This window comes from Piliocolobus tephrosceles, chromosome Y (assembly GCF_002776525.5).
Source record: "Piliocolobus tephrosceles isolate RC106 chromosome Y, ASM277652v3, whole genome shotgun sequence".
NCBI classification, from domain to species: domain Eukaryota; kingdom Metazoa; phylum Chordata; class Mammalia; order Primates; family Cercopithecidae; genus Piliocolobus; species Piliocolobus tephrosceles.
In genome coordinates this window covers 1,222,828-1,248,927 of record NC_045456.1, presented here as the reverse complement: position 1 = coordinate 1,248,927, position 26,100 = coordinate 1,222,828, and the positions used below count along the sequence as shown (strand labels likewise).

General features: G+C 40.0%; 1 protein-coding gene across 2 annotated transcripts in view; it reads left to right on the top strand.

Annotated features, from left to right (window-relative positions):
- Nucleotides 1-22,319, top strand: part of PHEX (phosphate regulating endopeptidase homolog X-linked) — a 227,905-nt gene extending 205,586 nt beyond the window's left edge. Inside the window, exons 21-22 of one of the 2 annotated variants that reach the window (XM_026451888.2) lie at nucleotides 16,426-16,502; nucleotides 18,945-19,309. In XM_026451888.2, coding sequence (XP_026307673.1) covers nucleotides 16,426-16,502; nucleotides 18,945-19,047 — 180 coding nt within the window. In that variant the 3' untranslated portion in view covers nucleotides 19,048-19,309. Of the gene's footprint in view, nucleotides 1-16,425; nucleotides 16,503-18,944 lie in introns of both variants that reach the window. The other variant, XM_026451889.2, reaches the window with a different exon arrangement.
- The last annotated feature ends 3,781 nt before the right edge of the window (nucleotides 22,320-26,100 follow it).

Below are 26,100 nucleotides of genomic sequence, written 5' to 3'. Positions count from 1 at the left end.
CATCGTACAACCTTTTGTTCCTAAGTCTTTGCTTTCACTGCTAAGTAGGCTCATTCTCACACAAGTCTTCTATAATTCACTTTGGTCAAAGGATTCTTGCTTGCCTGGGGTCTTTTATTTCTTAAAGCTAATATAAAAAAACTAAATAAATTATTTAGCATCCTAATGTCAACAAACTCTAGTCGACAACATGACCTTTTAGTCTTCCTGTGTCTATCATCTCATCCCATATTTAGATTTTCCTGGTTAGAAAGCCTGGATTCTTAGGTCTTATTTGATGCATCTGTCCTCATTTTTATAACCTGTATTCCAGAAGCCAGATGTTTCATACTTTTTAAAAAATTATACTTTAAGTTTTGGGGTACACGTGCAGAACGTGCACTTTTGTTACGTAGGTATACATGTGCCATGGTGGTTTGCTGCACCCATCAACCCGTCACCTATATTAGGTATGTCACCTACATTAGGTATTTCTCCTAATGCTATACCTCTTCTAGCCCCCAACCCTCCAACAGGCCCTAGTGTGTGATGTTCCCCTCCCTGTGTCCATGTGTTTTCATTGTTCAACTACCACTCATGAGTGAGAACATGCGGGGTTTGGTTTTCTGTTCTTGTGATCATTTGCTGAGAATGATGGTTTCCAGCTTCATCCATGTCCCTGCAAAGAACATGAACTCATTCTTTGTTATGGCTACATAGTATTCCATGGTGTATATGTGCCACATTTTCTTTATCCAGTCTGTCATTGATGGACATTTGGGTTGGTGCCAAGTCTTTGCTATTGTGAACAGTGCTGCCATAAACATACAGGTACGTGGCATCTTTACAGTAGAATGATTTAAAATCCTTTGGGTATATACCCAGTAATGGGATTGCTGGGTCAAATGAGATTGCTGGTTCTAGATCCTTGAGGAATTGCCATACTGTCTTCCACAATGGTTGAACTAATTTACACTCCCACCAACAGTGTAAAAGCATTCCTATTTCTTTACATCCTCTCCAGCATCTGTTGTTTCCTGACTTCTCTAATAGGCATGAGGTGGTATCTCATAGTGGTTTTGATTTGCATTTCTCTGATGGCCAGTGATGATGAGCATTTTTCCATGTTTGTTGGCTGCATAAATGTCTTCTTTTGAGAAGTGTCTGTTCATATCCTTTGCCCACTTTTTGATGGGGTTCTTCGTTTTTTTCTTGTAAATTTGTTTCAGTTCTTTGTAGATTCTGGATATTAGCCCTTTGTCAAATGGATAGATTGCAAAAATTTTCTCCCATTCTGTAGGGTGCCTCTTCACTCTGGTGATAGTCTCTTCGACTGTGCAGAAGTTCTTTAGTTTAATTAGATTCCATTTGACAATTTTGGTTTTTGTTGCCATTGCTTTTGGTGTTTTGGACATGAAGTCTTTGCCCAAGCCTCTGTTCTGAATGGTATTGCCCAGGTTTTCTTCTAGGATTTTTGTGGCTTTAGGTCTTATGTTTGTTTAAGTCTTTAATCTATCTTGAGTTAATTTTTGTATAAGGTATAAGGAAGGGATCCAGTTTTAGTTTTCTGCATATGGTGAGCCAGTTTTCTCAACAGCATTTATTAAACAGGGAATCATTTCCCCATTGCTTGTTTTCGTCAGGTTTGTCAAAGATCAGATGGTAGTAGATGTGTGGTATTATTTCTGAGGGCTCCGTTCTGTTCCGTTGGTCTACATCTCTGTTTTGGTAGCAGTACCATGCTGTTTTGGTTACTGTAGCCTTGCAGTAAAGTTTAAAGTCAGGTAGCATGATGCCTCCAGCTTTGTTCTTTTTGCTTAGGATTGTCTTGGCTATATGGGCTCTTTTTGGTTCCCTATGAAGTTTAACGTAGTTTTTCCCAATTCTGTGAAGAAAGTCAATGGTAGCTTGATGGGGATAGCATTGAATCTCTAAATTACTATGGGCAGTATGGCCATTTTCACAATATTGATTCTTCCTATCCATGAGCATGGAATGTTTTTCCGTTTGTTTGTGTTCTCTCTTATTTCCTTGAGCAGTGGTTTGTAGCTCTCCTTGAAGAGGTCCTTCACATCCCTCGTAAGTTGTATTCCTAGGTATTTTATTCTATTAGTGGCAATTGTGAATGGGAGTTCACTCATGATTTGGCTCTCTGTTTGTCTGTTATTGGTGTACAGGAATGCTTGTGATTTTTGCACATTGATTTAGTATCCTGAGACTTTGCTGAAGTTGCTTATCAGCTTAAGGAGATTTTGGGCTGAGACGATGGGGTTTTCTCAATATACAATCATGTCATCTGCAAACAGAGACAATTTGACTTCCTCTCTTCCTATCTGAATACGCTTTATTTCTTTCTCTTGCCTGATTGCCCTGGCCAGAACTTCCAACACTATGTTGAATAGGAGTAGTGAGAGAGGGCATCCGTATCTGATGCTGGTTTTCAAAGGGAATGCTGCCAGTTTTTGCCCATTCAGTATGACATTGGCTGTGAGTTTGTCATAAATAGCTCTTATTATTTTGAGATACGTTCCATCAATACCCAGTTTACTGAGAGTTTTTAGCATCAAGGGGTGTTGAATTTTGCCAAAGGCCTTTTCTGCATCTATTGAGATAATCGTGTGGTTTTTGTCGTTGGTTCTGTTTATGTGATGGATTATGTTTATTGATTTGCATATGTTAAAACATCCTTGCATCCCAGGTATGGAGCCAGCTTGATCATGGTGGATAAGCTCTTTGATGTGCTGCTGGATTTGGTTTGCCAGTATTTGATTGAGGATTTTTGCATCGATGTTCATCAGGAATATTGGCCTGAAAATTTTCTTTTTTTGTTGTGCCTCTGCCAGGTTTTGGTATCGGGATGATGCTGGCCTCATAAAAATGAGTTAGGGAGGATTCCCTCTGTTTCTATTGTTTGGAATAGTTTCCGAAGGAATGGCACCAGCTCCTCTTTGTACCTCTGGTAGAATTCGGCTGTGAATCCATCTGGTCCCGGACTTTTTTTGGTTGGTAGGCTATTAATTGCTGCCTCAATTTCAGAACTTGTTATTGGTCTATTCAGGGATTCAACTTCTTCCTGGTTTAGTCTTGGGAGGGTGTATGTGTCCAGGAATTTATCCATTTCTTCTAGATTTTCTAGTTTACTTGCATAGAGGTGTTTGTATTTCTGTGGGATCAGTGGTGATATCCCCTTTATCATTTTTTATTGCATTTATTTGATTCTTCTCTTTTATTCTTTATTAGTCTGGCTAGTGGTCCATCTATTTGGTTGATCTTTTTTTAAAACACAACTCCTGGATGCATTGATTTTTTTGAAGGGGTTTTCATGTGTCTCTCTCCTAAAGTTCTGCTCTGATCTTGGTTATTTCTTGTCTTCTGCTAGCTTTTGAATGTGTTTGCTCTTGCTTCTCTAGTTCTTTTAATTGTGATGTTAGGGTGTCAATTTTAGATCTTTCCTGTTTTCTCTTGTGGGCATTTAGTGCTACAAATTTCTCTCTACACACGGCTTTAAATGTGTCCCAGAGATTCTGGTACATTGTGTCTTTGTTCTCATTGGTTTCAAAGAACATCTGTATTTCTGCCTTCATTTTGTTATTTACCCAGTATTCATTCAGGAGTAGGTTGTTCAGTTTCCATGTAGCTGTGTGGTTTTGAGTGAGTTTCTTAATCTTGAGTTCTAATATGATTGCACTGTGGTCTGAGAGATTGTTTGTTATGATTTTCTTTCTTTTGCATTTGCTAAGAAGTGTTTTACTTCAAATTATGTGATCAATTTTACAGTAAGTGCAATGAGGTGCTAAGAATGTATATTCTGTTGATTTGGGGTATAGAGTTCTGTAGATTGCCTATTAGGTCTACTTGGTCCAGAGCTGAGTTCAAGTTCTGAATATCTTTGTTAATTTTCTGTCTGGTTTATCTAATATTGACAGTGGGGTGTAAAGTCTCCCACTATTACTGTGTGAGAGTCTAAGTCTTTGTGCAGGCCTCTAAGAACTTGCTTTATGAATCTGGGTGCTCTGTATTGTGTGCATATGTATTTAGGATAGTTAGTTAGTTCTTGTTGTGTTGACACCTTTACCATTATGTAATGCTCTTCTTTGTCTCTCTTGATCTTTGTTCATTTAAAGTCGGTTTTATCAGAGATTAGGATTGCCACTTCTGCTTTTTTCTTTCCATTTGCTTGGTAAATATGCCTCCATACCTTTATTTTGAGCCTATGTGTGTCTCTGCACGTGAGATGGGTCTCCTGAATACGGTACACCGATGGGTCTTGACTTTTTCCAGTTTGCCAGTCTGGGTCTTTTAATTGGAGCATTTAGCCCATTTACATTTAAGGTTAGTATTATTGTGTGTGAATTTGACCCTGTCATTATGATACCAGCTGGTTATTTTGCCCATTAGTTGATGCAGTTTCTTCATAGTGTTGATGGTCTTTACAAGTTGGTATGTTTTCAATTTGGTATGTTTTTGCAGTGGCTGGTGCCAGTTGTTCCTTTCTATGTTTAGTCCTTCCTTCAGGAGCTCTTGTAGGGCAGGCCTGGTGGTGACAGAAGCTCTCAGCCTTTGCTTGTCTGTAAAGGATTTTATTTCTCTTTCACTTATGAAGCTTAGCTTGGCTGGATATGAAATTCCTGGTTGAAAATTCTTTCCTTTGAGAATGTTGCGTATTGGCCCTCACTCTCTTCTGGCTTGTAGTGTTTCTGCCTAGATATCCTCTGTTAGTCTGATGGGCTTCCCTTTTTGGGTAACCCGACCTTTCTCTCTGGCTGCCCTTAACACTTTTTCCTTCCTTTCAACCTTGGTGAATCTGACTTAAAATTATGTGTCTTGGGTTGCTCTTCTCGAGCAGTATCTTAGTGGTGTTCTCTGTATTTCCTGAATTTGAATGTGGGCCTGTCTTGCTAGGGAGGGGAAGTTCTCCTGGATGATATCCTGAAGAGTGTTTTCCAACTTGGTTTCATTCTCCCTGTCACTTTTAGGTACAGCAATGAGACGTAGATTTGGTCTTTTCACATAGTATCATATTTCTTTTCACTCCTTTTTCTCTAATTTTGTCTTCTCACTTTATTTCATTGAGTTGATCTTCAATCTCTGACGTCCTTTCTTCCACTTGATCAATTTGGCTGTTGATACTTGTGTATGCTTCACAGAGTTCTCGTGCTGTCTTTTTTAGCTCCATCAGGTCATTTATGTTCTTCTCTAAACTGGTTATTCTAGTTAGCAATTCATTTAACCTGTTTTCAAGGTTCTTAGCTTCCTTGCATTGGGTTAGAACAAGCTCCTTTAGCTCGGAGCAGTTTGTTATTACCCACCTTCTGAAGCCTACTTCTATCAATTCATCAAAATCATTCTCCGTCCAGTTTTGTTCCCTTGCCGGGGAGGAGGTGTTCTGGTTTTTGGAATTTTTAGCCATTTTGTGCTAGTTTCTCCGCATCTTTCTTTGTGGATTTATCTACCTCTGGTCTTTGATGTTGGTGACCTTTGGATGGGGTATTTTAGTGGACGTGCTATTCCTTTCTGTTTGTTAGTTTTCCTTCTTACAAACAGGCTCCTCTGCTGCAGGTCTGCTGGAGGTCTACTCCAGACCCTGTTTGCCTGGGTATCACCAGCAGAGGCTGCAGAACAGCAAAAATTGCTGCCTGTTCTTTCCTCCGGAAGCTTTGTCCCAGAGGGGCACCTGCCAGATGCCAGCCAGAGCTCTCCTGTACGAGGTGTCTGTCTGTCGGTCCCTACTGGGAGGTGTCTCCCAGTCAGGATACACGGGGGTCAGGGACCCACTTGAGGCAGTCTGACCTTTAGCAGAGCTCAAACGCTGTGCTGGGAGATCTGCTGCTCTCTTCAGAACTGTCAGGCAGGGACGTGTAAGTCTGCTGAAGCTGCGCCCACAGCCGCCCCTTCCCCCAGGTGCTCTGTCCTAGAGATACGGGGGTTTTATCTATAATACCCTGACTGGGGCTGTTGCCTTTTTTTCAGAGATGCCCTGCCCAGAGAGGTGACATCTGCAAGTCTGGCTACCGTGGCTTTGCTGAGCTGTGGTGGGCTCCTCCCAGTTTGAACTTCCCAGTGGCTTTGTTTACACTGTGAGGGTAAAACCCCCTACTCAAGCCTCAGCAATGGGGGATGCCCCTTCTCCCACCAAGCTCGAGCGTCCCAGGTCGATCTTTGACTGCTGCTGTACTGGCAGTGAGAATTTCAAGCCAGTGGATCTTAGGTTGCTGGGCTCTGTGGGGTTGGGGCCCACCAAGCCAGACCACTTGGCTCCCTGGCTTCGGCACCCCTTTTGACGGGAGTGAATGGTTCTGTCTTGCTGGCGTTCCCACCACCACTGGGGTGTCAAAACAAACAAAAAAACCACACACACACAGAAAAACAAGAACAACAAAAAAACTCCTGCAGCTAGTTCAGTGTCTGCCCAAACGGCCGTCCAGTTTTGTGCTTGAAACCCAGGGCCCTGGTGGGGTAGGCACCGGAGGGAATCTCCCGTTCTGCAGGTTGTGAAGACCATGAGAAAAGTGCGGTATCTGGACTGGAGTACACGGTTCCTCAGGCTCAGTCCCTCATACCTTCCCTTGGGTAGGGGAGAAAATTCCCTGACCCCTTGCACCTCCTGGGTAAGGTGACACCAGACCCTGCTTAGGCTCGCCTTCTGTGGCCTGCGCCCACTGTCCAACCAGTGCCAATGAGATGACCTGGGTACCTCACTTAGAAATGCAGAAATCACCCACTTTCTGCGTTGATTTAGCTGGGAGCTACAGACCGGCGCTGTTCCTATTTGGCCATCTTCTAGTTCTTCTCGATGTTTTATACTTTTAAGTGCTTTTCAGATTCAACATCTTCTCTCCTGTTTTAGACAGTTAGTTTGGGCTGCTATAACAAAGTGTAAAAGTGTCTGTCATAGACTAGGTGGCTTATAAACAACAAATTTATCACAGTTCTGGAGGCTGGAAGTCTCAGATCAGAGTGCTCGTGGGATCGAGTTCTGGTGAGGGCTTTCTTCTGGGTTGCACACTGCCAATTTTTCTCTGTGTCCTCACATGGTGGAAAGAGCTAGCTAGCTCTCTGGCCTCTTATAAGGGTACTAATCCCATTCATGAGGGCTCCACCCTCATGATTTAATTGCCTCCCAAAGGCCCAACTCCTAATACCATCACATTGATTAGGGCTTCAACATAAGAATTTTGGGGGACAGAAACATTTAGTCCATAGCATCCCCATTACCCTATCTCATCATATATAGGCATAACCTTAATATCCTCTACTCTGGATTATCCCAACAGCCTTATGGAATGTTAATCTGACTTCAGCATTTTTTTTTTTTTTTTAACCACTGTTTGTTTTACATACCATTGAAATCCCACTTTTATTTCATTACCAACCTGCTTGAAAGAACTACAGTGGCTCCCAAATGCCTACCACATTGAAGCCAAACACCTCCATCTGGCTTCCCAAATTTTCAGTATGATCCAACTCCACCCAATCCAATTCAAGTTCCCATAACTCCATTGGGTGAGAAAAAAACTCAGCCTTAATGGGGAAAGTATCCTCACTTCTACCCTACAATGTCATGCCCATTACTGTCTCTTTCTTTGGCTTTGCTTCTGATTCTCCTTCTATAATGCAACCCTTCCTACTCTTCCCCCTCAGATGATTATTCAGTGTAAGATTATTCAATGTAAGCTTCATCCTTCAGGATCCATGTTGAGTTCCATTACCTCCACATCTTCTGTAAACTCTTCCCAAGGACTCCAGTCCTTATTATTTTCTTTTATCTTCAACTCCTTTTACACTTACTTACTTTCATTACCATGCAGTTGAGTACTTAACTGCTCTCCAAATGTTCAAGAATTTTAGTTTTCATAGATAGATAGAACTTTCTAGAGTTGGGATTGGCAAACTAGGGCCAAATATGGCCTGCTGTTTTTGTAAATAATGTTTTATTGGAAAGCAGCCACATTGCTTCATTTACTCATGATCTGTAGCTGGTATTGTGCTACAGTGGCAGAGTTGAATAGCTGAAACAGGGACCTTATAGTCTTCAAAGCCTAAAATCTTTACCATCTGTCTCTTTCCAGAAAAAGTTTGCTAACCCCTGCTCTAGAGGACAAAGTACAGTGATCTATCAGTTCTTACTATTTACATCCTAGCCCACAATATCTCTTTGTAGAAAAAATAAACTAATTGATAGTGATGTTACTTATAATTCTGAAATGTTTCCAGATATGATACCAAACTATATCTGATTTATTTTAAACTAAAGAGATTTGGTGGGGGGGTGGGGGGGGGCCGCGGGGAGTGGAAAGCTACTTTATATCACTAGTGAGAAATTTATCTTGGATCTTTTCCCACTGACAGAATGAGGAGATTTTGCAATCTTTTGCACTTTAAAGTAAGTCTGCTTATAAGGAGTAAAATTACTTTCCCTCCTGGGAAGGTACTAAGAAAACAGTAGCAGGCATAATGTGTTTTCAGAAGTCTCTTAAGTGATATATTAAGCAAAGACAATACTATATTATAGTGTAAGAAAGAATATAAGAAGAGATAATATAAGAGCAGAGGTAAAACCAAATGCCAGAAACTACTTCACATTAGCCAGCTTCTGAGGAAATTAAGGAATCACATTACAAAACATATTCAAAGTCAAATTCAGAACCAGTGTGACTGGTGGTTTATCTTCATCAAAAGCAACAAAATCATATCACCTTTCCTGCTTTCTATATCCCTGTAGTTGCTGAGACCTCTCATTTTTCTCAGATGATATTCTTCTAATCCTTCTACTTCTTTCCGTTCTATTTTCTGCTTATTTAGTGGATATCCATTCTTCCTGGTATCTATAAATAATCTAACTAGTCTCTAATTTCTTCCTTCCATTGTACACCCCTGCCAGATAAATCTTTTTAAAAATCTGGATTTTATTATATTCCTACTCAAGAATGACTTTTAAATATAGTTTAAACACTCTGGCCAGCTGCTCAGGACTTCAGAAATCTGACACTGTCCTTCCTCTCCCACTGCTGCCCGTTATGCACCACATACTCCAGCCTAGCTGAATGTCTTGTTCTCTTTCCCCTCAAACATATGTTTGCTCCCATTTCCCCCTCCACTTAGAATATTTTTTCCATATTTATGTGTCCTAGTTTAATTCATACTTTAAGACCATATCATATCTCAAGTCATATGGCAAGGCAGGATAAAGTAGGTTATGCTGCAGAAACAACACAACAAAAGTTTATTTCTTGTTCACTCTCCATGTCCAACATGAGTCAGCAGTGGGGCTCTTGTAGTTTTTACTCAAGAACTTGGGTTTTGGGCCAGGCACAGCCTGTAATCCCAGCACTTTGGGAGGCCGAGGTGGGTGGATCGCCTGAGGTCAGGAGTTTGAGACCAGCCTGGCCAACATGGCAAAAGCCCGTCTCTCCAAAAAAAAAAAAAAAAAAAATACAAAAATTAGGCAAGATGGCCTAATAGGAACAGCTCTGGTCTGCAGCTCCCAGTGAGACTGACACAGAAGGTGGGTGATTTCTGCATTTCCAACTGAGGTACCCCGGTTCATCTCACTGGGACTGGTTGGACAGTGGGTGCAGCCCACAGAGGGCGAGCCGAAGCAGGGTGGGACATTGCTTCACCCCAGAAGCAGAAGAGGTCAGGGGATGTCCCATTCCTAGCCAAGGGCAGCCATGAGGGACTGTACCAGGAGGAACGGAGGAACAGTGCACTCCAGCCCAGGTACTGTGCATTTCCCACAGTCTTCGCAACTGGCAGACCAGGAGACTCCCTGCAGTACAGGGCTCGGCAGGTCCCACCCCCATGGAGCACAGCAAGCTAAGATCCACTGGCTTGAAGTTGTCGCTGTTAGCACAGCAGTCTGAGGTTGACCTGGGATGCTTAAGCTTAGAGTTGGGAGGGGCGTCTGCCATTGCTGAGGCTTGAGTAGGCAGTTTTACCCTCACAGTATAAACAAAGCCACTGGGAAGTTTGACCTAGGCAGAGCTCACAGCACTCAGCAAGGCCACTGTGACCAGACTGCCCCTCTAGGCAGGGCATCTCTCTCTGAAAAAAAGGCACGGCAGCAGCCCCAGTCAGGGAATTATAAATAAAACCCCCCTCTCCCTGGGACAGAGCATGTGGGGGAAAGGGCAGCTGTGGGCACAGCTTCAGCAGATTTAAACGTCCCTGTCTGACAGCCAGTGCAGCGGTCAAGCTCTGCTAAGGGTCAGACTGCCTCCTCAAGTGGGTCCCTGACTCCCATGTATCCTGACTGGGAGACAACTCCCAGTAGGGGCCGACAGACATCTCATCCAGGGATAGCTCTCACTGGCATCTGGCAGGTGCCCCTCTGTGGACAAAGCTTCCAGAGGAAGGAACAGGCAGCAATCGTAGCCTTTGCTGGTGATACCCAGGCAAACGGTCTGGAGAGGACCTCCAGCAAACTCCAGCAGACCTGCAGCAGAGGAGCCTGAAAATCCACGAAGTTGGGGAGAAACCAGTGCAAAAAGGCTGAAAATTCCAAAACCCAGAATGCCTCTTCTCCTTCAGAGGATCACAACTCCTCATCAGCATGGGAACAAAACTGGACGGAGAATGATTTTGATGAATTGATAGAAGTAGGCTTCAGAAGGTGGGTAACAAACTGCTCCGAGCTAAAGGAGCTTGTTCTAACCCAATGCAAGGAAGCTAAGAACCTTGAAAACAGGTTAAATGAATTGCTAACTAGAATAACCAGTTTAGAGAAGAACATAAATGACCTGATGGAGCTAAAAAAGACAGCACGAGAACTCTGTGAAGCATACACAAGTATCAACAGCCAAATTGATCAAGTGGAAGACAGGACGTCAGAGATTGAAGATCAACTCAATGAAATAATAAAACGAGAAGACAAGATGAGAGAAAAAGGAGTGAAAAGAAATGAACAAAGCTTCCAAGAAATATGGTACTATGTGAAAAGATCAAATCTACGTTTGATCGGTGTACCTCAAAGTGATGGAGAGAATGGAACCGAGTTGGAAAACACTCCTCTGCAGGATATTATCCAGGAGAACTTCCCCAACCTAGTGAGGCAGGCCCACATTCAAATTCAGGAAACACAGAGAACCGCACAAAGGTACTCCTCGAGAAGAGCAACTGCAAGACACATAATCATCGGATTCACCAAGGTTGAAAGGAAGGAAAAATGTTAAGGGCAGCCAGAGAGACAGGTCGAGTTACCCACAAAGGGAAGCCCATCAGACTAACAGTGGATCTCTCTCCAGAAACGCTACAAGCCAGAAGAGAGAGGGGGCGAATATTCACCAATCTCAAAAGAAAGAATTTTCAACCCACAATTTCATATCCAGCCAAACTAAACTTCATAAGTAAAGGAGAAATAAAATCCTTTACAGACAAGCAAAGGCTGAGAGATTTTGTCACCACCAGGCCTGCCTTACAAGAACTCTTGAAGGAGGCACTACTATTGGTACCAGCCACTGCAAAAACATACATACCAAATTGTGAAGACCATCAACACTGTGAAGAAACTGCATCAACTAATCGACAAAATATCCAGGTAGCATCATAATGACAGGATCGAATTCACAGATAACAATATTGACCTTAAATATAAAGGGGCTAAATGCCCCAATTAAAAAAGACAGACTGGCAAATTGGATAAAGAGTCAAGACCCATCTCACATGCAGAGACACACATAAGCTCAAAATAAAGGGATGGAGGAAGGTCTACCAAGCAAATGGAAAGCAAACAAACAAACAAACAAAGAAACAAAAAAGCAGAGGTTACAATCCTAGTCTCTGATAAAACAGACTTTAAACCAACAAAGATCAAAAGAGACAAAGAAGAGCATTACATAATGGTAAAGGGATCAATGCAACAAGAAGAGCTAACTATCCTAAACTAACTATCCTAAATGTATATGTACCCAGATTCGTAAAGCAAGTTCTTAGAGACCTACAAAGAGACTCAGACTCCCACACAATAACAGTGGGAGACTTTAACACCCCACTGTCAACACTAGACAGATCAACGAGACGGAAGTAACAAGGATAGCCAGAACTTGAACTCAGCTCTGGACCAAGTGGACCTAATAGGCATCTACAGAACTCTACATCCCAAATCAACCAAATATACATTCTTCTCAGCACTACATCACACTTATTCCAAAACTGACCACACAGTTGGAAGTAAAACACTTCTTAGCAAATGCAAAAGAACAAAAATCATAACAAACAAACAATCTCTCAGACCACAGTGCAAACAAATTAGAACTCAGGATTAAGAAACTCACTCAAAACTCCGCAACTACATGGAAACTGAACAACCTGCTCCTGAATGACTATTAGGTAAGTAACAAAATGAAGGCAGAAATAAAAATGTTCTTTGAAACCAATGAGAACAAAGACACAACGTACCGGAATCTCTGGGACACATTTGAAGCAGTGTGTAGAGAGAAATTTATAGCACTAAATGCCCACAAGAGAAAACAGGAACGATCTAAAATTGACACCCTAACATCACAATTAAAAGAACCAGAGAAGCAAGAGCAAACACATTCAAAAGCTAGCAGAAGGCAAGAAATAACTAAGATTGGAGCAGAACTGAAGGAGATAGAGACACAAAATCCCTTCAAAAAATCAGTGCATCCAGGAGCTGGTTTTTTGAAAAGATCAACAAAATAGACCACTAGCCAGACTAATAAAGAATAAAAGAGAGAAGAATCAAATAGATGCAATAAAAAATGATAAGGGGGATATCACCATCGATCCCACAGAAATACAAACTACCATCAGAGAGTACTATAAACAAACACCTCTATCCAAATAAACTAGAAAATCTAGAAGAAATGGATAAATTCCTGGACACATACACCCTCCCAAGAGTAAACCAGGAAGAAGTTGAGTCCCTGAATAGACCAATAATAGGCTCTGAAATTGAGGCAGCAATTAATAGCCTACCAACCAAAAAAAGTCCAGGATGAGACGGATTCACAGCCGAATTCTATCAGAGGTACAAAGAGGAGCTGGTACCATTCCTTCTGAAACTATTCCAAACAACAGAAAGAGAGGGAATCCTTCCTAACTTTTATTTTATGAGGCCAGCATCATGCTGATACCAAAACCTGGCAGAGGCACAACAGAAAAAGAAAATTTTAGGTCAGTATCCCTGATGAACATTGATGCGAAAATACTCAACAAAAAATACTGGCAAACCAAATCCAGCAGCACATCAAAAAGCTTATGTTGGCTTCATACCTGGGATGCAAGGCTGGTTCAGCATATGCAAATCAATAAACACAATCCATCGCATACACAGAACCAATGACAAAAATCACACGATTGTCTTAATAGATGCAGAAAAGGCATTCGACAAAATTCAACACCCCTTGATGCTAAAAAAATCTCAATAAACTAGGTATTGATGGAACGTATCTCAAAATAATAAGAGCTATTTATGACAAACTCACAGCCAATGTCATACTGAATGGGCAAAAACTGGCAGCATTCCCTTTGAAAACCAGCATCAGACACGGATGCCTTCTCTCACCACTCCTATTCAACATAGTGTTGGAAGTTCTGGCCAGGGCAATCAGGCAAGAGAAAGAAATAAAGCGTATTCAGATAGGAAGAGAGGAAGTCAAATTGTCTCTGTTTGCAGATGACATGATTGTATATTGAGAAAACCCCGTCGTCTCAGCCCAAAATCTCCTTAAGCTGATAAGCAACTTCAGCAAAGTCTCAGGATACTAAATCAATGTGCAAAAATCACAAGCATTCCTGTACACCAATAACAGACAAACAGAGAGCCAAATCATGAGTGAACTCCCATTCACAATTGCCACTAATAGAATAAAATACCTAGGAATACCACTTACGAGGGATGTGAAGGACCTCTTCAAGGAGAGCTACAAACCACTGCTCAAGGAAATAAGAGAGAACACAAACAAACGGAAAAACATTCCATGCTCACGGATAGGAAGAATCAATATTGTGAAAATGGCCATACTGCCCAAAGTAATTTAGAGATTCAATGCTATCCCCATCAAGCTACCATTGACTTTCTTCACAGAATTGGAGAAAACTACGTTAAACTTCATAGGGAACCAAAAAGAGCCCATATAGCCAAGACAATCCTAAGCAAAAAGAACAAAGCTGGAGGCATCACGCTACCTGACTTTAAACTTTACTGCAAGGCCACAGTAACCAAAACAGCATGGTACTGCTACCAAAACAGATAATATAGACCAATGGAACAGAACGGAGGCCTCAGAAATAACACCACACATCTATCACCATCTGATCTTTGACAAACCTGACACACACAAGCAATGTGGAAAATATTCCGTATTTAATAAATTGTGTTGGGAAAACTGGCTAGCCGTATGCAGAAAACTGCAACTGGACCCCTTCAGCAAAAAAAAAAAAAATCAACTCAAGATGAATCAAAGACTTAAACGTTAGACATAGGACCATAAAAATCCTAGAAGAAAACCTGGGCAATACCATTCAGGACATAGGCATGGGCAAGGACTTTATGTCTAAAACAGCAAAAGCCAAAATTGACAAATGCAGTCTAATTAAAAACTTCTGCACAGCAAAAGAAACTATCAATCATCAGAGTGAACAGGCAACCCAGAGAATGGGAGAGAGTTTTTGTAATCTACCCATCTGAGAAAGGGCTAATATCCAGAATCTACAAAGAACTTACACAAATTTACAAGAAAAAAGACCCAACCCCATCAAAAAGTGATGAAGGATATGAACAGACACTTCTTAAAATAAGTCATTTATGCAGCCAACGAACATATGAAAAATGCTCATTACCACTGGTCATTAGAGAAATGCAAATCATAACCCACAATGAGATACCATCTCATGCCAGTTAGAATGGCGATCATTAAAAAGTCAGGAAACAACAGGTGCTGGAGAGGATGTGGAGAAATAGGAACACGTTTACACTGTTGGTGGGAGTGTAAATTAGTTCAACCATTGTGGAAGACAGTGTGGCAATTCCTCAAGGATCTAGAACTGGAAATACCATTTGACCCAGCAATCCCATTACTGGGTATATACCCAAAGGATTATAAATCATTCTACTATAAAGATGCCATGCACACGTATGTTTATTGCGGCACTGTTCACAATAGCAAAGACTGGGAACCAATCCAAATGCCCATCAATGATAGACTGGATAAAGAAAATGTGGCACATACATACCATGAAATACTATGCAGCCATGTAGAAGAATGAGCTCATGTTCTTTGCAGGGACTTGGATGAAGCTGGAAGCCATCATTCTCAGCAAACTAACACAAGAACAGAAAACCAAACACCACATTTTCTCACTCATAAATGGGAGTTGAACAGTGAGAACACATGGACACAGGGAGGGGAACATCACACACCAGGGCCTGTCAGGGGGTGGGGGACTAGGGGAGGGATAGCATTGGGAGAAATACCTAATGTAGATGACGGGTTGACGGGTGCAGCAAATCACCATGGCACACGTATACCTATGTAACAAACCTGCACGTTCTGCACATGTACCCCAGAATTTAAAGTATAATAAAAAAAAATACAAAAATTAGCTGGGCTTGGTGGTGTGCACCTGTAATCCCAGCTACTGGGGAGGCTGAGGCAGGAGAATCGCTTGAAACCAGGAGGTGGAGGTTGCAGTGAGCCAAGATTGTGCCATTGCACTCCATCCTGGGTGACAGAGCCAGACTCCATGTCAGAACAAACAAACAAACACAAAACTTGGGGGTTTTAGAGTCTGTATCTTGGCACGTGCTTCTGTGGATAACACAGGAGTAGAAAAGAAAGATAAGGATATGTGCACTGGCCGTTAGTGTAGCATCTTAAATCGTTCTTAAGGCTCTTAAAACTTCTGTCAGGTTTTAAAGCTTCTGCCAGGAAGTAACATATATTACTTCTGCTTCTGCTCACACTTCATTGGCCAGAACAAGCCATATCGCCATGCCCAACTTCAAAGGAGACGGAGAAGTGTACATCAATCCTAGGCCCAGACTAGGGTGAAGCGAGCAAGGCACTCAGGGGCAGACTACTGACTTCTCATCACCATCCTCAATAATGGGTGGCTCATTCCTTTTATTGATTTGAATGAGTATGGTTACATTTGAGAAGGATTATTTCAAACATTAAATTCATTGAATGAATACACTAGTCGATTCCTGGGCACGTATACGATTCTCTTGATTTAAAGCACTTGTCTGAAAACCTTTCTCACTTACTCAAACTGTGAAATTTTTCACATTGATAAAACCTTCTACTCTGGGGATCAGAATAATAGATGTTATTACCAATGACGGTTTTATTTGATCTGCTAAAACTGTTTGTCATCCATTGATTCTAAAATTATTCTTCAGTATCATTTGGAGCATTTAAGACAGTAGAAAATACATAATTGGAATGAAAGCTCATTTGTTGGGATGCTTTTCTCTTCTAGGTGAGGTGCAATTCCTACAGACCAGAAGCTGCCCGAGAACAAGTCCAAATTGGTGCTCACAGTCCCCCTCAGTTTAGGTAAATGGGCAAATGGTTGACGGCAGTTTTTAACAGTGCGTCTCCCCGCTTTCTCCCCCACCCAGCCATCCAGGGCTCTACCAGATAGGTGATCTGAAAAAAATCGCATATTGTGAACTGTATGATTTCCATTTTGCAGCCAAAAAATATCTGGCCACACAGAAACTAAGTATCTTCTTTCATTACTAGTAAGCTGGTTCAGTCAGCACTCCCTCACCTGAATTTCTGCTGGTGGGTACTTGTACATATCTCTAGTCTAGTGCTACATTAAGTGCCAATGAGACTCTACAAGACTCCAGAGGTAATTTGGAATCCAAATCATAGCTTTAGCATTACATCGCATTATCTTCCAGTTTTTGAAAGAGTCTCAGTAAACTGCATTATTGGACTTACTCAACTGCTTACTGTTTTGGTCCAAAAAATAGTCTTTATTGTCTTAGGCAAGGATGAGATTTGATGTACTCTGCCTTAAAACACCTAGAGCTCTGGTTTATTTTGTTGTAAAGAATATCCCCTTTAATACCTCTTGTTCTTTCACACAGTCAACCAGCAAACATGAATGAATGGCCACTTTCTAAATAGCTCTGAACACAAAGGAGGATACATAGCATTATTTAGCAATTATAATTTATATCTAGAGTTAGAGAGTCTACATTTTGGCTTACACTTTGGATCATATTTTGAAACGGTAGCTTATACAAAAAGGGAAGAGGATTATGAATTACAGTCTTATTTGTCAGAATGCATAAAACATTAAGTACAAATAAAATTAAAGTTAATATTACTCACCCTGTACTCGGTCCTATAGGTTGACAGAAATCTTCTGTAGTAGGGGAAAGAAAAGTATGATGAGAAATGCAAAAACCATAATAATTTATATGTATTCATTCTTTGTTTAGGACATTATATCTGGATATCTTTATATTTAATGTTTAAATGAATCCATTAGCATATTGCAAGAAAGCCATCTAAAATTTCTTCTATATTTTAAAATCTTATTCCTAAGATCTTGCCTTAGAAATGCTTCAGAAATTTATTATAAATTACCCACTAGCATAAAAATCTAATCACTGTGTTGGAAATTTCTCCGCCACTGGGCTAGACTGTCATGAAGGCTGACGGTCTCAAATGTACTAAAATGTGTTCCCACTGACAAATGGTGCCGATGAAACCACACAGTAGATTAATTACTCAACGGATAAAAGTTTTCAGAAACTGATTTCCTTTAACTAGTTGCCTGTAATGTTTAATTTTACAGTGTGTGCTTACTAATTATCAGCTACATTCCATCTTTAACACTTGCCTAGGGTGAATCACACTGTGAAATATGCATCCCTTCCCATATATTCAGCGAAAACACAAGCGGTTATGAGGATTTTTTGGATATAGTGCATTACATTTATTCAAATGCCCGTAGGTAACAAAGTCATTAGGGAAGAAATAGTGACTGAGAATGCTGAGTCTCTAGTCAACCCTTTGAACATGCAGTTGAGTAAGAAATAGATGAAGGGGGGACGTTTTTTGTGTGTGTGCGTGCTGGCTTGTTACTGAGGTCTGCAGTAACTGTAGATTTTGAGTGCGGCAGAAATCACACAACGGCAGTATCACTTCCAAAAGACAGCTACAATCAAAGTACTGAGCGGGAATCCAGTCTTTACTGTAGTTGGAAGCCTATAAGAACGTGATATATTGGAGCTAACTCCAGTGAAGAATTACTCATCAGTAATAACTAGATACCATTCATTAATTGATTGTTGCATTAATCAAATTCTGGGCAACTATGAACTTCCACACCTAACACTAATTCAGAGAAAATGTTTTTGTAGATTGAATGAATTCTTTAAAAATAGCGGGAAATGCAACAACATGGATGACTCCCACAGACATTATATTCAGTGAAAGAAGTCAAAGACCAAACAGTACATACCGTGGATTCCATTCACATGAAGTTCAAAATCAGGCAAAGCCATGGCAATAGAAGTCAGAATAGTAGTTATCTTTGGAGATGCTGTTGGTATGGAACAGGCGGGAGCCTACTGGGTGCTGGAATGTCTTGATCTGGCAGGTAGTAATACGGGCACATACACACAAAAAAACTGTCAAGTTCTACGTGTAATATTTGGTATACTTTATGTCAGTTATATTTTCCATAAAGTTTTTAAAAAGTTAGAAAAACTAATATTGGTGACAATACAGTTTTATAAGAATTTGAAGACTGTTGGAAGAGTAATGGGGCATTTGCTTGGCATTCAGGAGATGCTGGTTCTAGTCTGTTCTTTGGTTTTGGAAATTTACTCAATCATTTTGGGCTTTAGTTGTCTCCCTGTAAACAGATTAAAAGAATGCCAACATTCTTTTTAGCGATATTCTGCTATAGTTTTATACAGAACCTGTTGATGTGCAAGAATTGTATGACATATGCTTTGACATACCTTTTTTCAGGGTCAATGGTGCAATTAGTAACTTTGAAGAATTCCAGAAAGCGTTTAACTGTCCACCCAATTCCACGATGAACAGAGGCATGGACTCCTGCCGACTCTGGTAGCTGGGACGCTGGTTCATGGCATCCTGAGACAGTCGCACAGTGCCAGCAGAGGCTGCACTGAGCCTTCCTCGCCCATTGCTTTAGGCCTAGAGACTTTCATTCTTAGTGCATTTTCATTATTTGGGTAGGTGACCTGCTTGGATCTAGACAGTATCTGTTCAAAGTTGTAGGGCTTATAAAATGGAATACAAGCATGAACCAAGTATGTGTTTTTAGAAAATCAAACCAGCCAAAATAAATCCCTAGGCTACTTTCGTTAAAATGCTATCTGCTAAATTGTTGCTATTGTCCATTTTAGTGTGTTAGCCACAGTTATGTGGTACATACCATTTCAATCTATAGCTTTGTGGGAAGCCTAAATTGATGTAGCCATTAAAAGTTCAATCTATTAAACTTGTAGCCTCTCGATGAAGACACGTGCATGAACACCTGGGAGGGCTTGCTGCTCTGTGGAACGCAGTGCGAGTTTTTATGGACAGTAATTACACAGCATTCCTCACCTCTAAGGTAGTTAAATTAGAAATACATTTGATCTCCATTTTACAATTTTGGATGAAGTTCTTGCCTTCAGCTTTGGAGTCTATTGGAATGAAAACGTGTCTCACAGCTTGCATCTGATGTAGCCGATTGCCCTGTTCAAGTCAGCATGAACAAAGCTGGCAGAAAGGCTACTAGGTAACGGATTTGAGTTTATTAAAGAGAAAAAAGGGAATGAGGATATATCTTTAGATTCCCAGAAGAAGTAAAACCTCCTGGTTATATTAACAGCAGGGAAACCAGGAGATGAAATCTCCAAAATTTTGTCCAATCTGTATGAACTGCAGTGATTGTCTGCTAGACACTTTTTTTTTAGTCTAATTCTTGTTTGTTTCATTAGCTTCATATGTGTGCATTGTACTGGTTTTGAAATGAGCAGACATTGAGAAAACAGTTTTCCGATTCCCCATTAGGAACATACGACTTTCACTTCCCTTTAGTGCAAAGGAACAAACATCACATTGAGGAGGGAGAAATGTGCCCTTCTGTTTCAGCTTAATGTTACCTCTCTTTAAAAAAATTCTTTTTAAAAAATTTCTTGATGACATTCTGGAATTCATTAATTTAATTTAAAATTCCCTGCATAGTCCAAATAAACATAATTTTTACTCTTCAAGTCATCTAAAGAGTTATGAGAAAGAGCAGTACTATGTGTTTTATCCTTAGAGCATTATCCTTGTAAGTGAACTCCTTTCTTATTAGTGAGTGTGTGTGTGTGTGTGTAGGATAAAATTGTAATGGCCTTAAAGTTGTTACCTGGCATTGTTGGTTTCTTAAAATAGGCATCCCCATACCCCCTTTACATTATTCATTATACATGAGGTGCTGGGTTAAGTGGGCCAATAGGAAAATCTCACAAAGCAAAATGACAAATTCAGATTAACCACAGGAAGCCATTTTGTGTCCCTGCGATTTGTGATTCTTTTAAAAATATGTGTGTGTGTGTGTGTGTGTGTGTGTGTGTCATGTCCTTTTGTAGCCATGGGAACGTCTGAAGGGAGAAAAGTGGAGGGGCACCATCATGAGGAAACAATTATACTGCATTAGTCAGAGGAGAGCGATTTTCCCCTTGACTTCTTCCTCTCTGAATGGATAAACTTGTGAAGGGCAGCTACCTTCTCCTCCTCTTAACCTGGCTTAATGTGACCTCAGTTTGTATTTCTGAAAACAAGCAGTATTAGGTTGGGAATGTATGTGTCTTTTCTCTGGAGGAAGCATTCTGACTTGGTTTATAGACATATGAGATACTCTGTTTTATTCCTGCACTTGGGTGTTTAAAATCAGCTGAGGTTTGTCATGCTTATATGAATAGTGTTTCCCTTCTAGATTTCCTTTATAAACTCCAAATAAACACATTCCTGCAGGTCAGAGAAAGTGTTTGATAAAAGCATAGAATTATGGCTTTGAAAACAGAAATTAAGTCACTTGTTGGTTTAGCAAAAGTGGTTGGTGATTAGTTGGGGCCCTCACAGTTTCTAGATAAGCAGCTTACCTTATCCTGATTCACTTTACTTGCTGTAACTGTTATACTGAAAATTGTAGGTAGGATGTCCATTACTAAAACAAAGCAAAACAAAACAACAAACCAAAAGCAGCAATACCAAATCATCACTACTAGCTAGAACAATTAGAAGGATTGAATTTCCAAATATATGCTCATGTTTAACTCTTCCAATTACATTCTCATTGTCCTTTCTCTTAGATACAGAGTGCTAAGATTAACAGACCCTGATTAAGTGGTAGAAAGAGAAAGTGCAACTGGAAGGGAAAGAAAAAAGTAGGGAGAAGCTGGCCTATGGATGTGGCTCTGAAGAGAAGACAGGATTTTGGCATTCCTTACTAAGCACATTCACTGGAGTAGAGCCATAAAGTTTAAAAAAAAATTATGATAAAAGGATATTAGATATTAGATATCAGACTAGGGCTGCTATAATACGGTTCTCTGATTGATTCACACACCAGATGTTCTGCCAGTGAACTGTTGTCTGGGCACTGGAAGGAGTTAGGGTTTTGGTGTTTGTGAAAATCTCCTGGATTAGTAAAAAATTATTTTAGATATAAAGTGGTTTTATTTGGGCTCATCACCATTGCCCAAAGTATACTGAGCTTTTCACTAAGTGCTCAGCATTGGCCTCCTGTTCTCATTTATTCATTTTATGAGATGGACTTGGACATCACTAATGCAAACACACGATTCATAAATTATCCTGAAGTTTATTTAGTGCCTTGCCTCAATGGAGCTTAAGCATAGCACATAAATTTTATCTTATTTAGCCCTGGAGCATCACTAAGAAGCAGCTAGGAAATATGGCTTGCCAGACAGATTATGCTTGTGCCAGAGAAGTGGAGAAGCCTGAAATCTCTTGTCAAGTATCCCACAGGAAGGAAAGGTAGTCTTTGGGCTTTGGTCTACTGACCTGTGGATTAACCTCTATCCCTTAGATTATCCCATTTCTAAATACATTTATTCAGTCAGTATTTCTATAATCACTTAGCATTTGATAGGCTTCTTCCTTGATGCATTTAACATAAGCATATTAAATTATGGAAGAATATACGATTGCTTCATATAACAACATTCTCATCACCAGTGACAGTGTCCTACTGGTTTGAAGAAAGATGTTCTTGGATTATACGTTTTATATCTAAATGGTTATTGTGAGACTGGTTGTATTTTCTTCTACTCATGAAACGATGTAAACAATCATTTTAAGGACAATAAAAAGTTGGTTGAAGGCTTTCTGTGTCTTTCTTTTTTAAAAATATTAAAATCTATTGGATCTGTTAACATATTCCATCCTGTTTTACACAACATTTGCCAAAAAATAGTGTACAATAACTGTACTATACTAGCTTTCTTGGCTTAGAAAAGTGGGATTTGAATGCGGTAACTTTCTCCATAGACAAGAAAGTATTTATGAGGTTGTCATTATATTTTCTTCCAGAATGTAAGTCAGCAGATATGGTTTATTGCCTTTGTAATAATATTTCTATAGAGAAAGAGATGCCTCTGAGGAAATTATCAACGGTGATAGGGCTGATCTCACAAAAGTGACAATGAACATCACAGTTACTATCAAATCACAGAATCTCTGTGTTATCATCATTCTTTAACAATCCAGTCGATTTATAGTTATTCATTCAGCACACAGTAACTGAGCACTCATATTTAAATCACCAAACTAGCTATATTTAGGTGGATAATATACAGTGTCTGGGCTTCAGTGAACAGTCTGGTCTAACATGGGAGATGGATATATAAACTGTTTCAATAACCCTACTGAGTGATTATGATATATAAGTCAATCAGATTGTGGTTTGGAACACAGAGAAAGAATTATTCAGCTTTTGTCTGGTGGATACTTTCGGTGTTTCCTCTGCACAGATCCCAGCAAATTCCTTTTACTGGGTGCCCTTACCTCATCTTCGCTCTGCTTTTTTTTCTAATTGGCTTTGACTCTCTAGGATGGCTGCCCTCATGCTACTGGAGCCTCTTTGCCCAATGTACTTTCAGAGAACTGGAAGTGTCTGGTGACCGTTAGACAATGACTGAGTGGTATGGGACTCTGCATGCCTGACTGCCTCCCTGAGTTCAGACAAATCCAGAGGCGTACAATAGAATTTATACTGATTTCTCTGTGGTGTCTTTTAGGGTTATGCTGACAGTGCAAATTGAGTCCCCTGTTGATTATTTTAAACACCTTTCTGGCACTGATATGTTCTAAGATCTGGAAAAGTACTGGTTTGTAGGATCCCAGGTCAGCCCTTCTATGTCATAGCTCATACCATCATCATGTACAGGAAATGGACGTCACAGGGCACAGAGATTGTGGGTAATAAGCAGCTGAGCATGGCCTGTTGTGCCCTTCTTGGAGAGTTTATTCTAGTTTCTGAGCTGGTCCATGAAATGAGAATTTTTGTGTATAGGGAAGTGGCACAAGGAAAGATGCATATAAATGACAGTGTTAGATATGTATCTAAGTGGACCTGATCAAAATTTGCAAGAGGCTATTTCCAATTAGGTTTAAGATATTTGCATGCGCCCCAAGTTCACTTGCTTTTTTTTAAATTAAGATCACACTAGCTGTAGAAACAGATAATCTCAATGGCTTAACCCAATTTATTTCTTGTTTTCATTACACACATAATGGGTATTAATTATCAGTGAGTTTCTCTCCTCTAACTGGTGACTCAGGGACCCAGTCTCCTTCCATATTATGGTTCTGCCATTTTCAACACATGATTGAAAGTATGCTCATCTATAAGAAGCCAGTGGAGGGAAAAAGGCCATGGAAGGTATTGAGTGGAAGATTTGCGATAGTCCTTGAAGTTGCCTACATTACTTCTGCTCATATTCCATTGGCTAAATCTAACTGCAGGGGAGGCTGGGACATGTAGTCTAGCTATGTGCCCAGAATGAAGGACAAATGGGTTTAGTTCTCAGGGAGCATTCCCAGTCACACCTTATAAAGTGAAGTACGGGGCAGTAACTTTGAGTTCTTTTGAATTTAGAAAATTGCTTTTGAGCACAGCACAATGAAAATTGAAAATGCCATTGGTAGCCTGCAGTTTATTCTGTAGGAGTCTTTTTAATTAACAGCTTAATTGGATAATTTAATTCCCTTTAGAATTGGAGATATGAAAATGAAAATGAGATACTCCCTGTGATCTGACAATACTGTGCTTTAATAAACACACCAAAGTGAGCCCGGAAATGAGCACCACCAAAGCATTACCATGATTTGTGATCAGTGAAAGAAAACCTGATCTAGAATTTTAATTATTCCTAAATGGTTTAGATACATGTTTCATTTGAATGTGTATTTTGTTTTGTAAATTGGTTCAATTAGAAAGGTAACTGAACATAAGAATCCATGGCAAAGCCATGAATTTATAATATGTTCTAAGCTTTTAAAATACATACCATTGATAAAGTAACTAAAATATCCTACAAAATATTGTTGAAAGTGCAATATTTTCCAGTATTTTCAGATAATTTATATATAATAGTTTTTACTTCTCCATTGATTATGAGATGAAAACTACTACTCACCATATTCTTGTTATATGCTTTCTCCAGTTGAATGAGAAATCGAGGCTCAGAGTCCAAGAAATGAAGATGAGTGTCCATGTACAAGCCCCAAAAGTGTTGTTCTAATTAATTCTGGCCAGAAACTCCACTTTACAGAGAAAGAAAAACTGCATAAGTTAAAATCCCAGTGTAAAAAGCTACCTAAAATATTGAGTATCATTTTCCCTGACAGTTTGGCTGAAATGTCTGCAAATGTCCTAGACAAAAAAAGACGTATAGTTTACCATTTAGAAGTACACTGTGTTAATTTCCAAATTGATTTAGAAGTCAGTGGAATCCCAGTACTTGGACAACAGTCAGACAACCCTCCCACCCCAGTGATATTTGATGAATGGCAAAAATAGCCCAAAGCATATTTATTCCAAAGTTGATCAGATTTTCAATTGGCATTTATACTTTTTTTTTGGCCTAATAATAATAATAGTGAAAATGGCTTCTGTTTGTTGACACCCACTATGTCCTAGGCACTCTGCTGGGGCATGCCTGCTTCACGGCCAATCCTCGCAACAATCTTGCACATGGTTGTTGCTATTCCAACTTCACAGGTGAGAAACACGTGACTTGTCCAGATCACATTAGTAATTGCAAAAGCCAGAAATAGTCAATTTTGTCTAACTTCAGAGCCCATTCTCGAATGTTCTCCTGACCAAACGTGATTGTCACCTGTGACTTACTGAAGACTTCAGGTTATACTTCTATAGTAATCTGTTAGAAAATAATGTAAAGAGAGAAGTCAGTTTACATATACTTAATGGTAGTTTCAAGTCCTTCAGAAAGGATTCTAGACCCTGCTCTTTACTAATAATGCTTGCTACCATTTATTATGTATCATGTGCCAAACATGTACTAAATACTTTATTTATATTATCTAATTTAATTGTCACAACAACTCGGATACATATTATTATCTCTACTTTACAGGTAAGAGACCTGAGGCTTGAAGAGATTAATGATTTCATTCATGATCATTTAGCTAGCAACTGGCAGCGTGGATTTGAATCCAGTTTGGTCTGAGTGCTTTCTTAGGCAAACATTAAGTATGGTGACTCTAAGTCCTGGACGTCCAGGCTGGGGCATCCCCTCAGTTCAGTTGGCAGACCTCCCTGAAATCTACCTGTGTTCAGCCCCATGATTACCCTCACCCTCTCTGTTCAGTCCCTGCAAACGAAACGTTTGCAGGTTACTTTCTCCAGAGAACAAAATCTTTGTGGTCCTGCCTATGAGTAGTTGAGAGAGTTTTAAGCAATCACCTTGGTTTTGACTCTATGATGCATTCTTTTTAATTTTTTTTAAGATTTGACAACACTGTGTGTATTTATCATGTACAACATGATATTTTGAAGTATATATACACGTTACGGAATGGTTAAATCTCACTCATTAATGATTGCATTACCTCATGCAGTTATTTTTTGTGGGGAGAG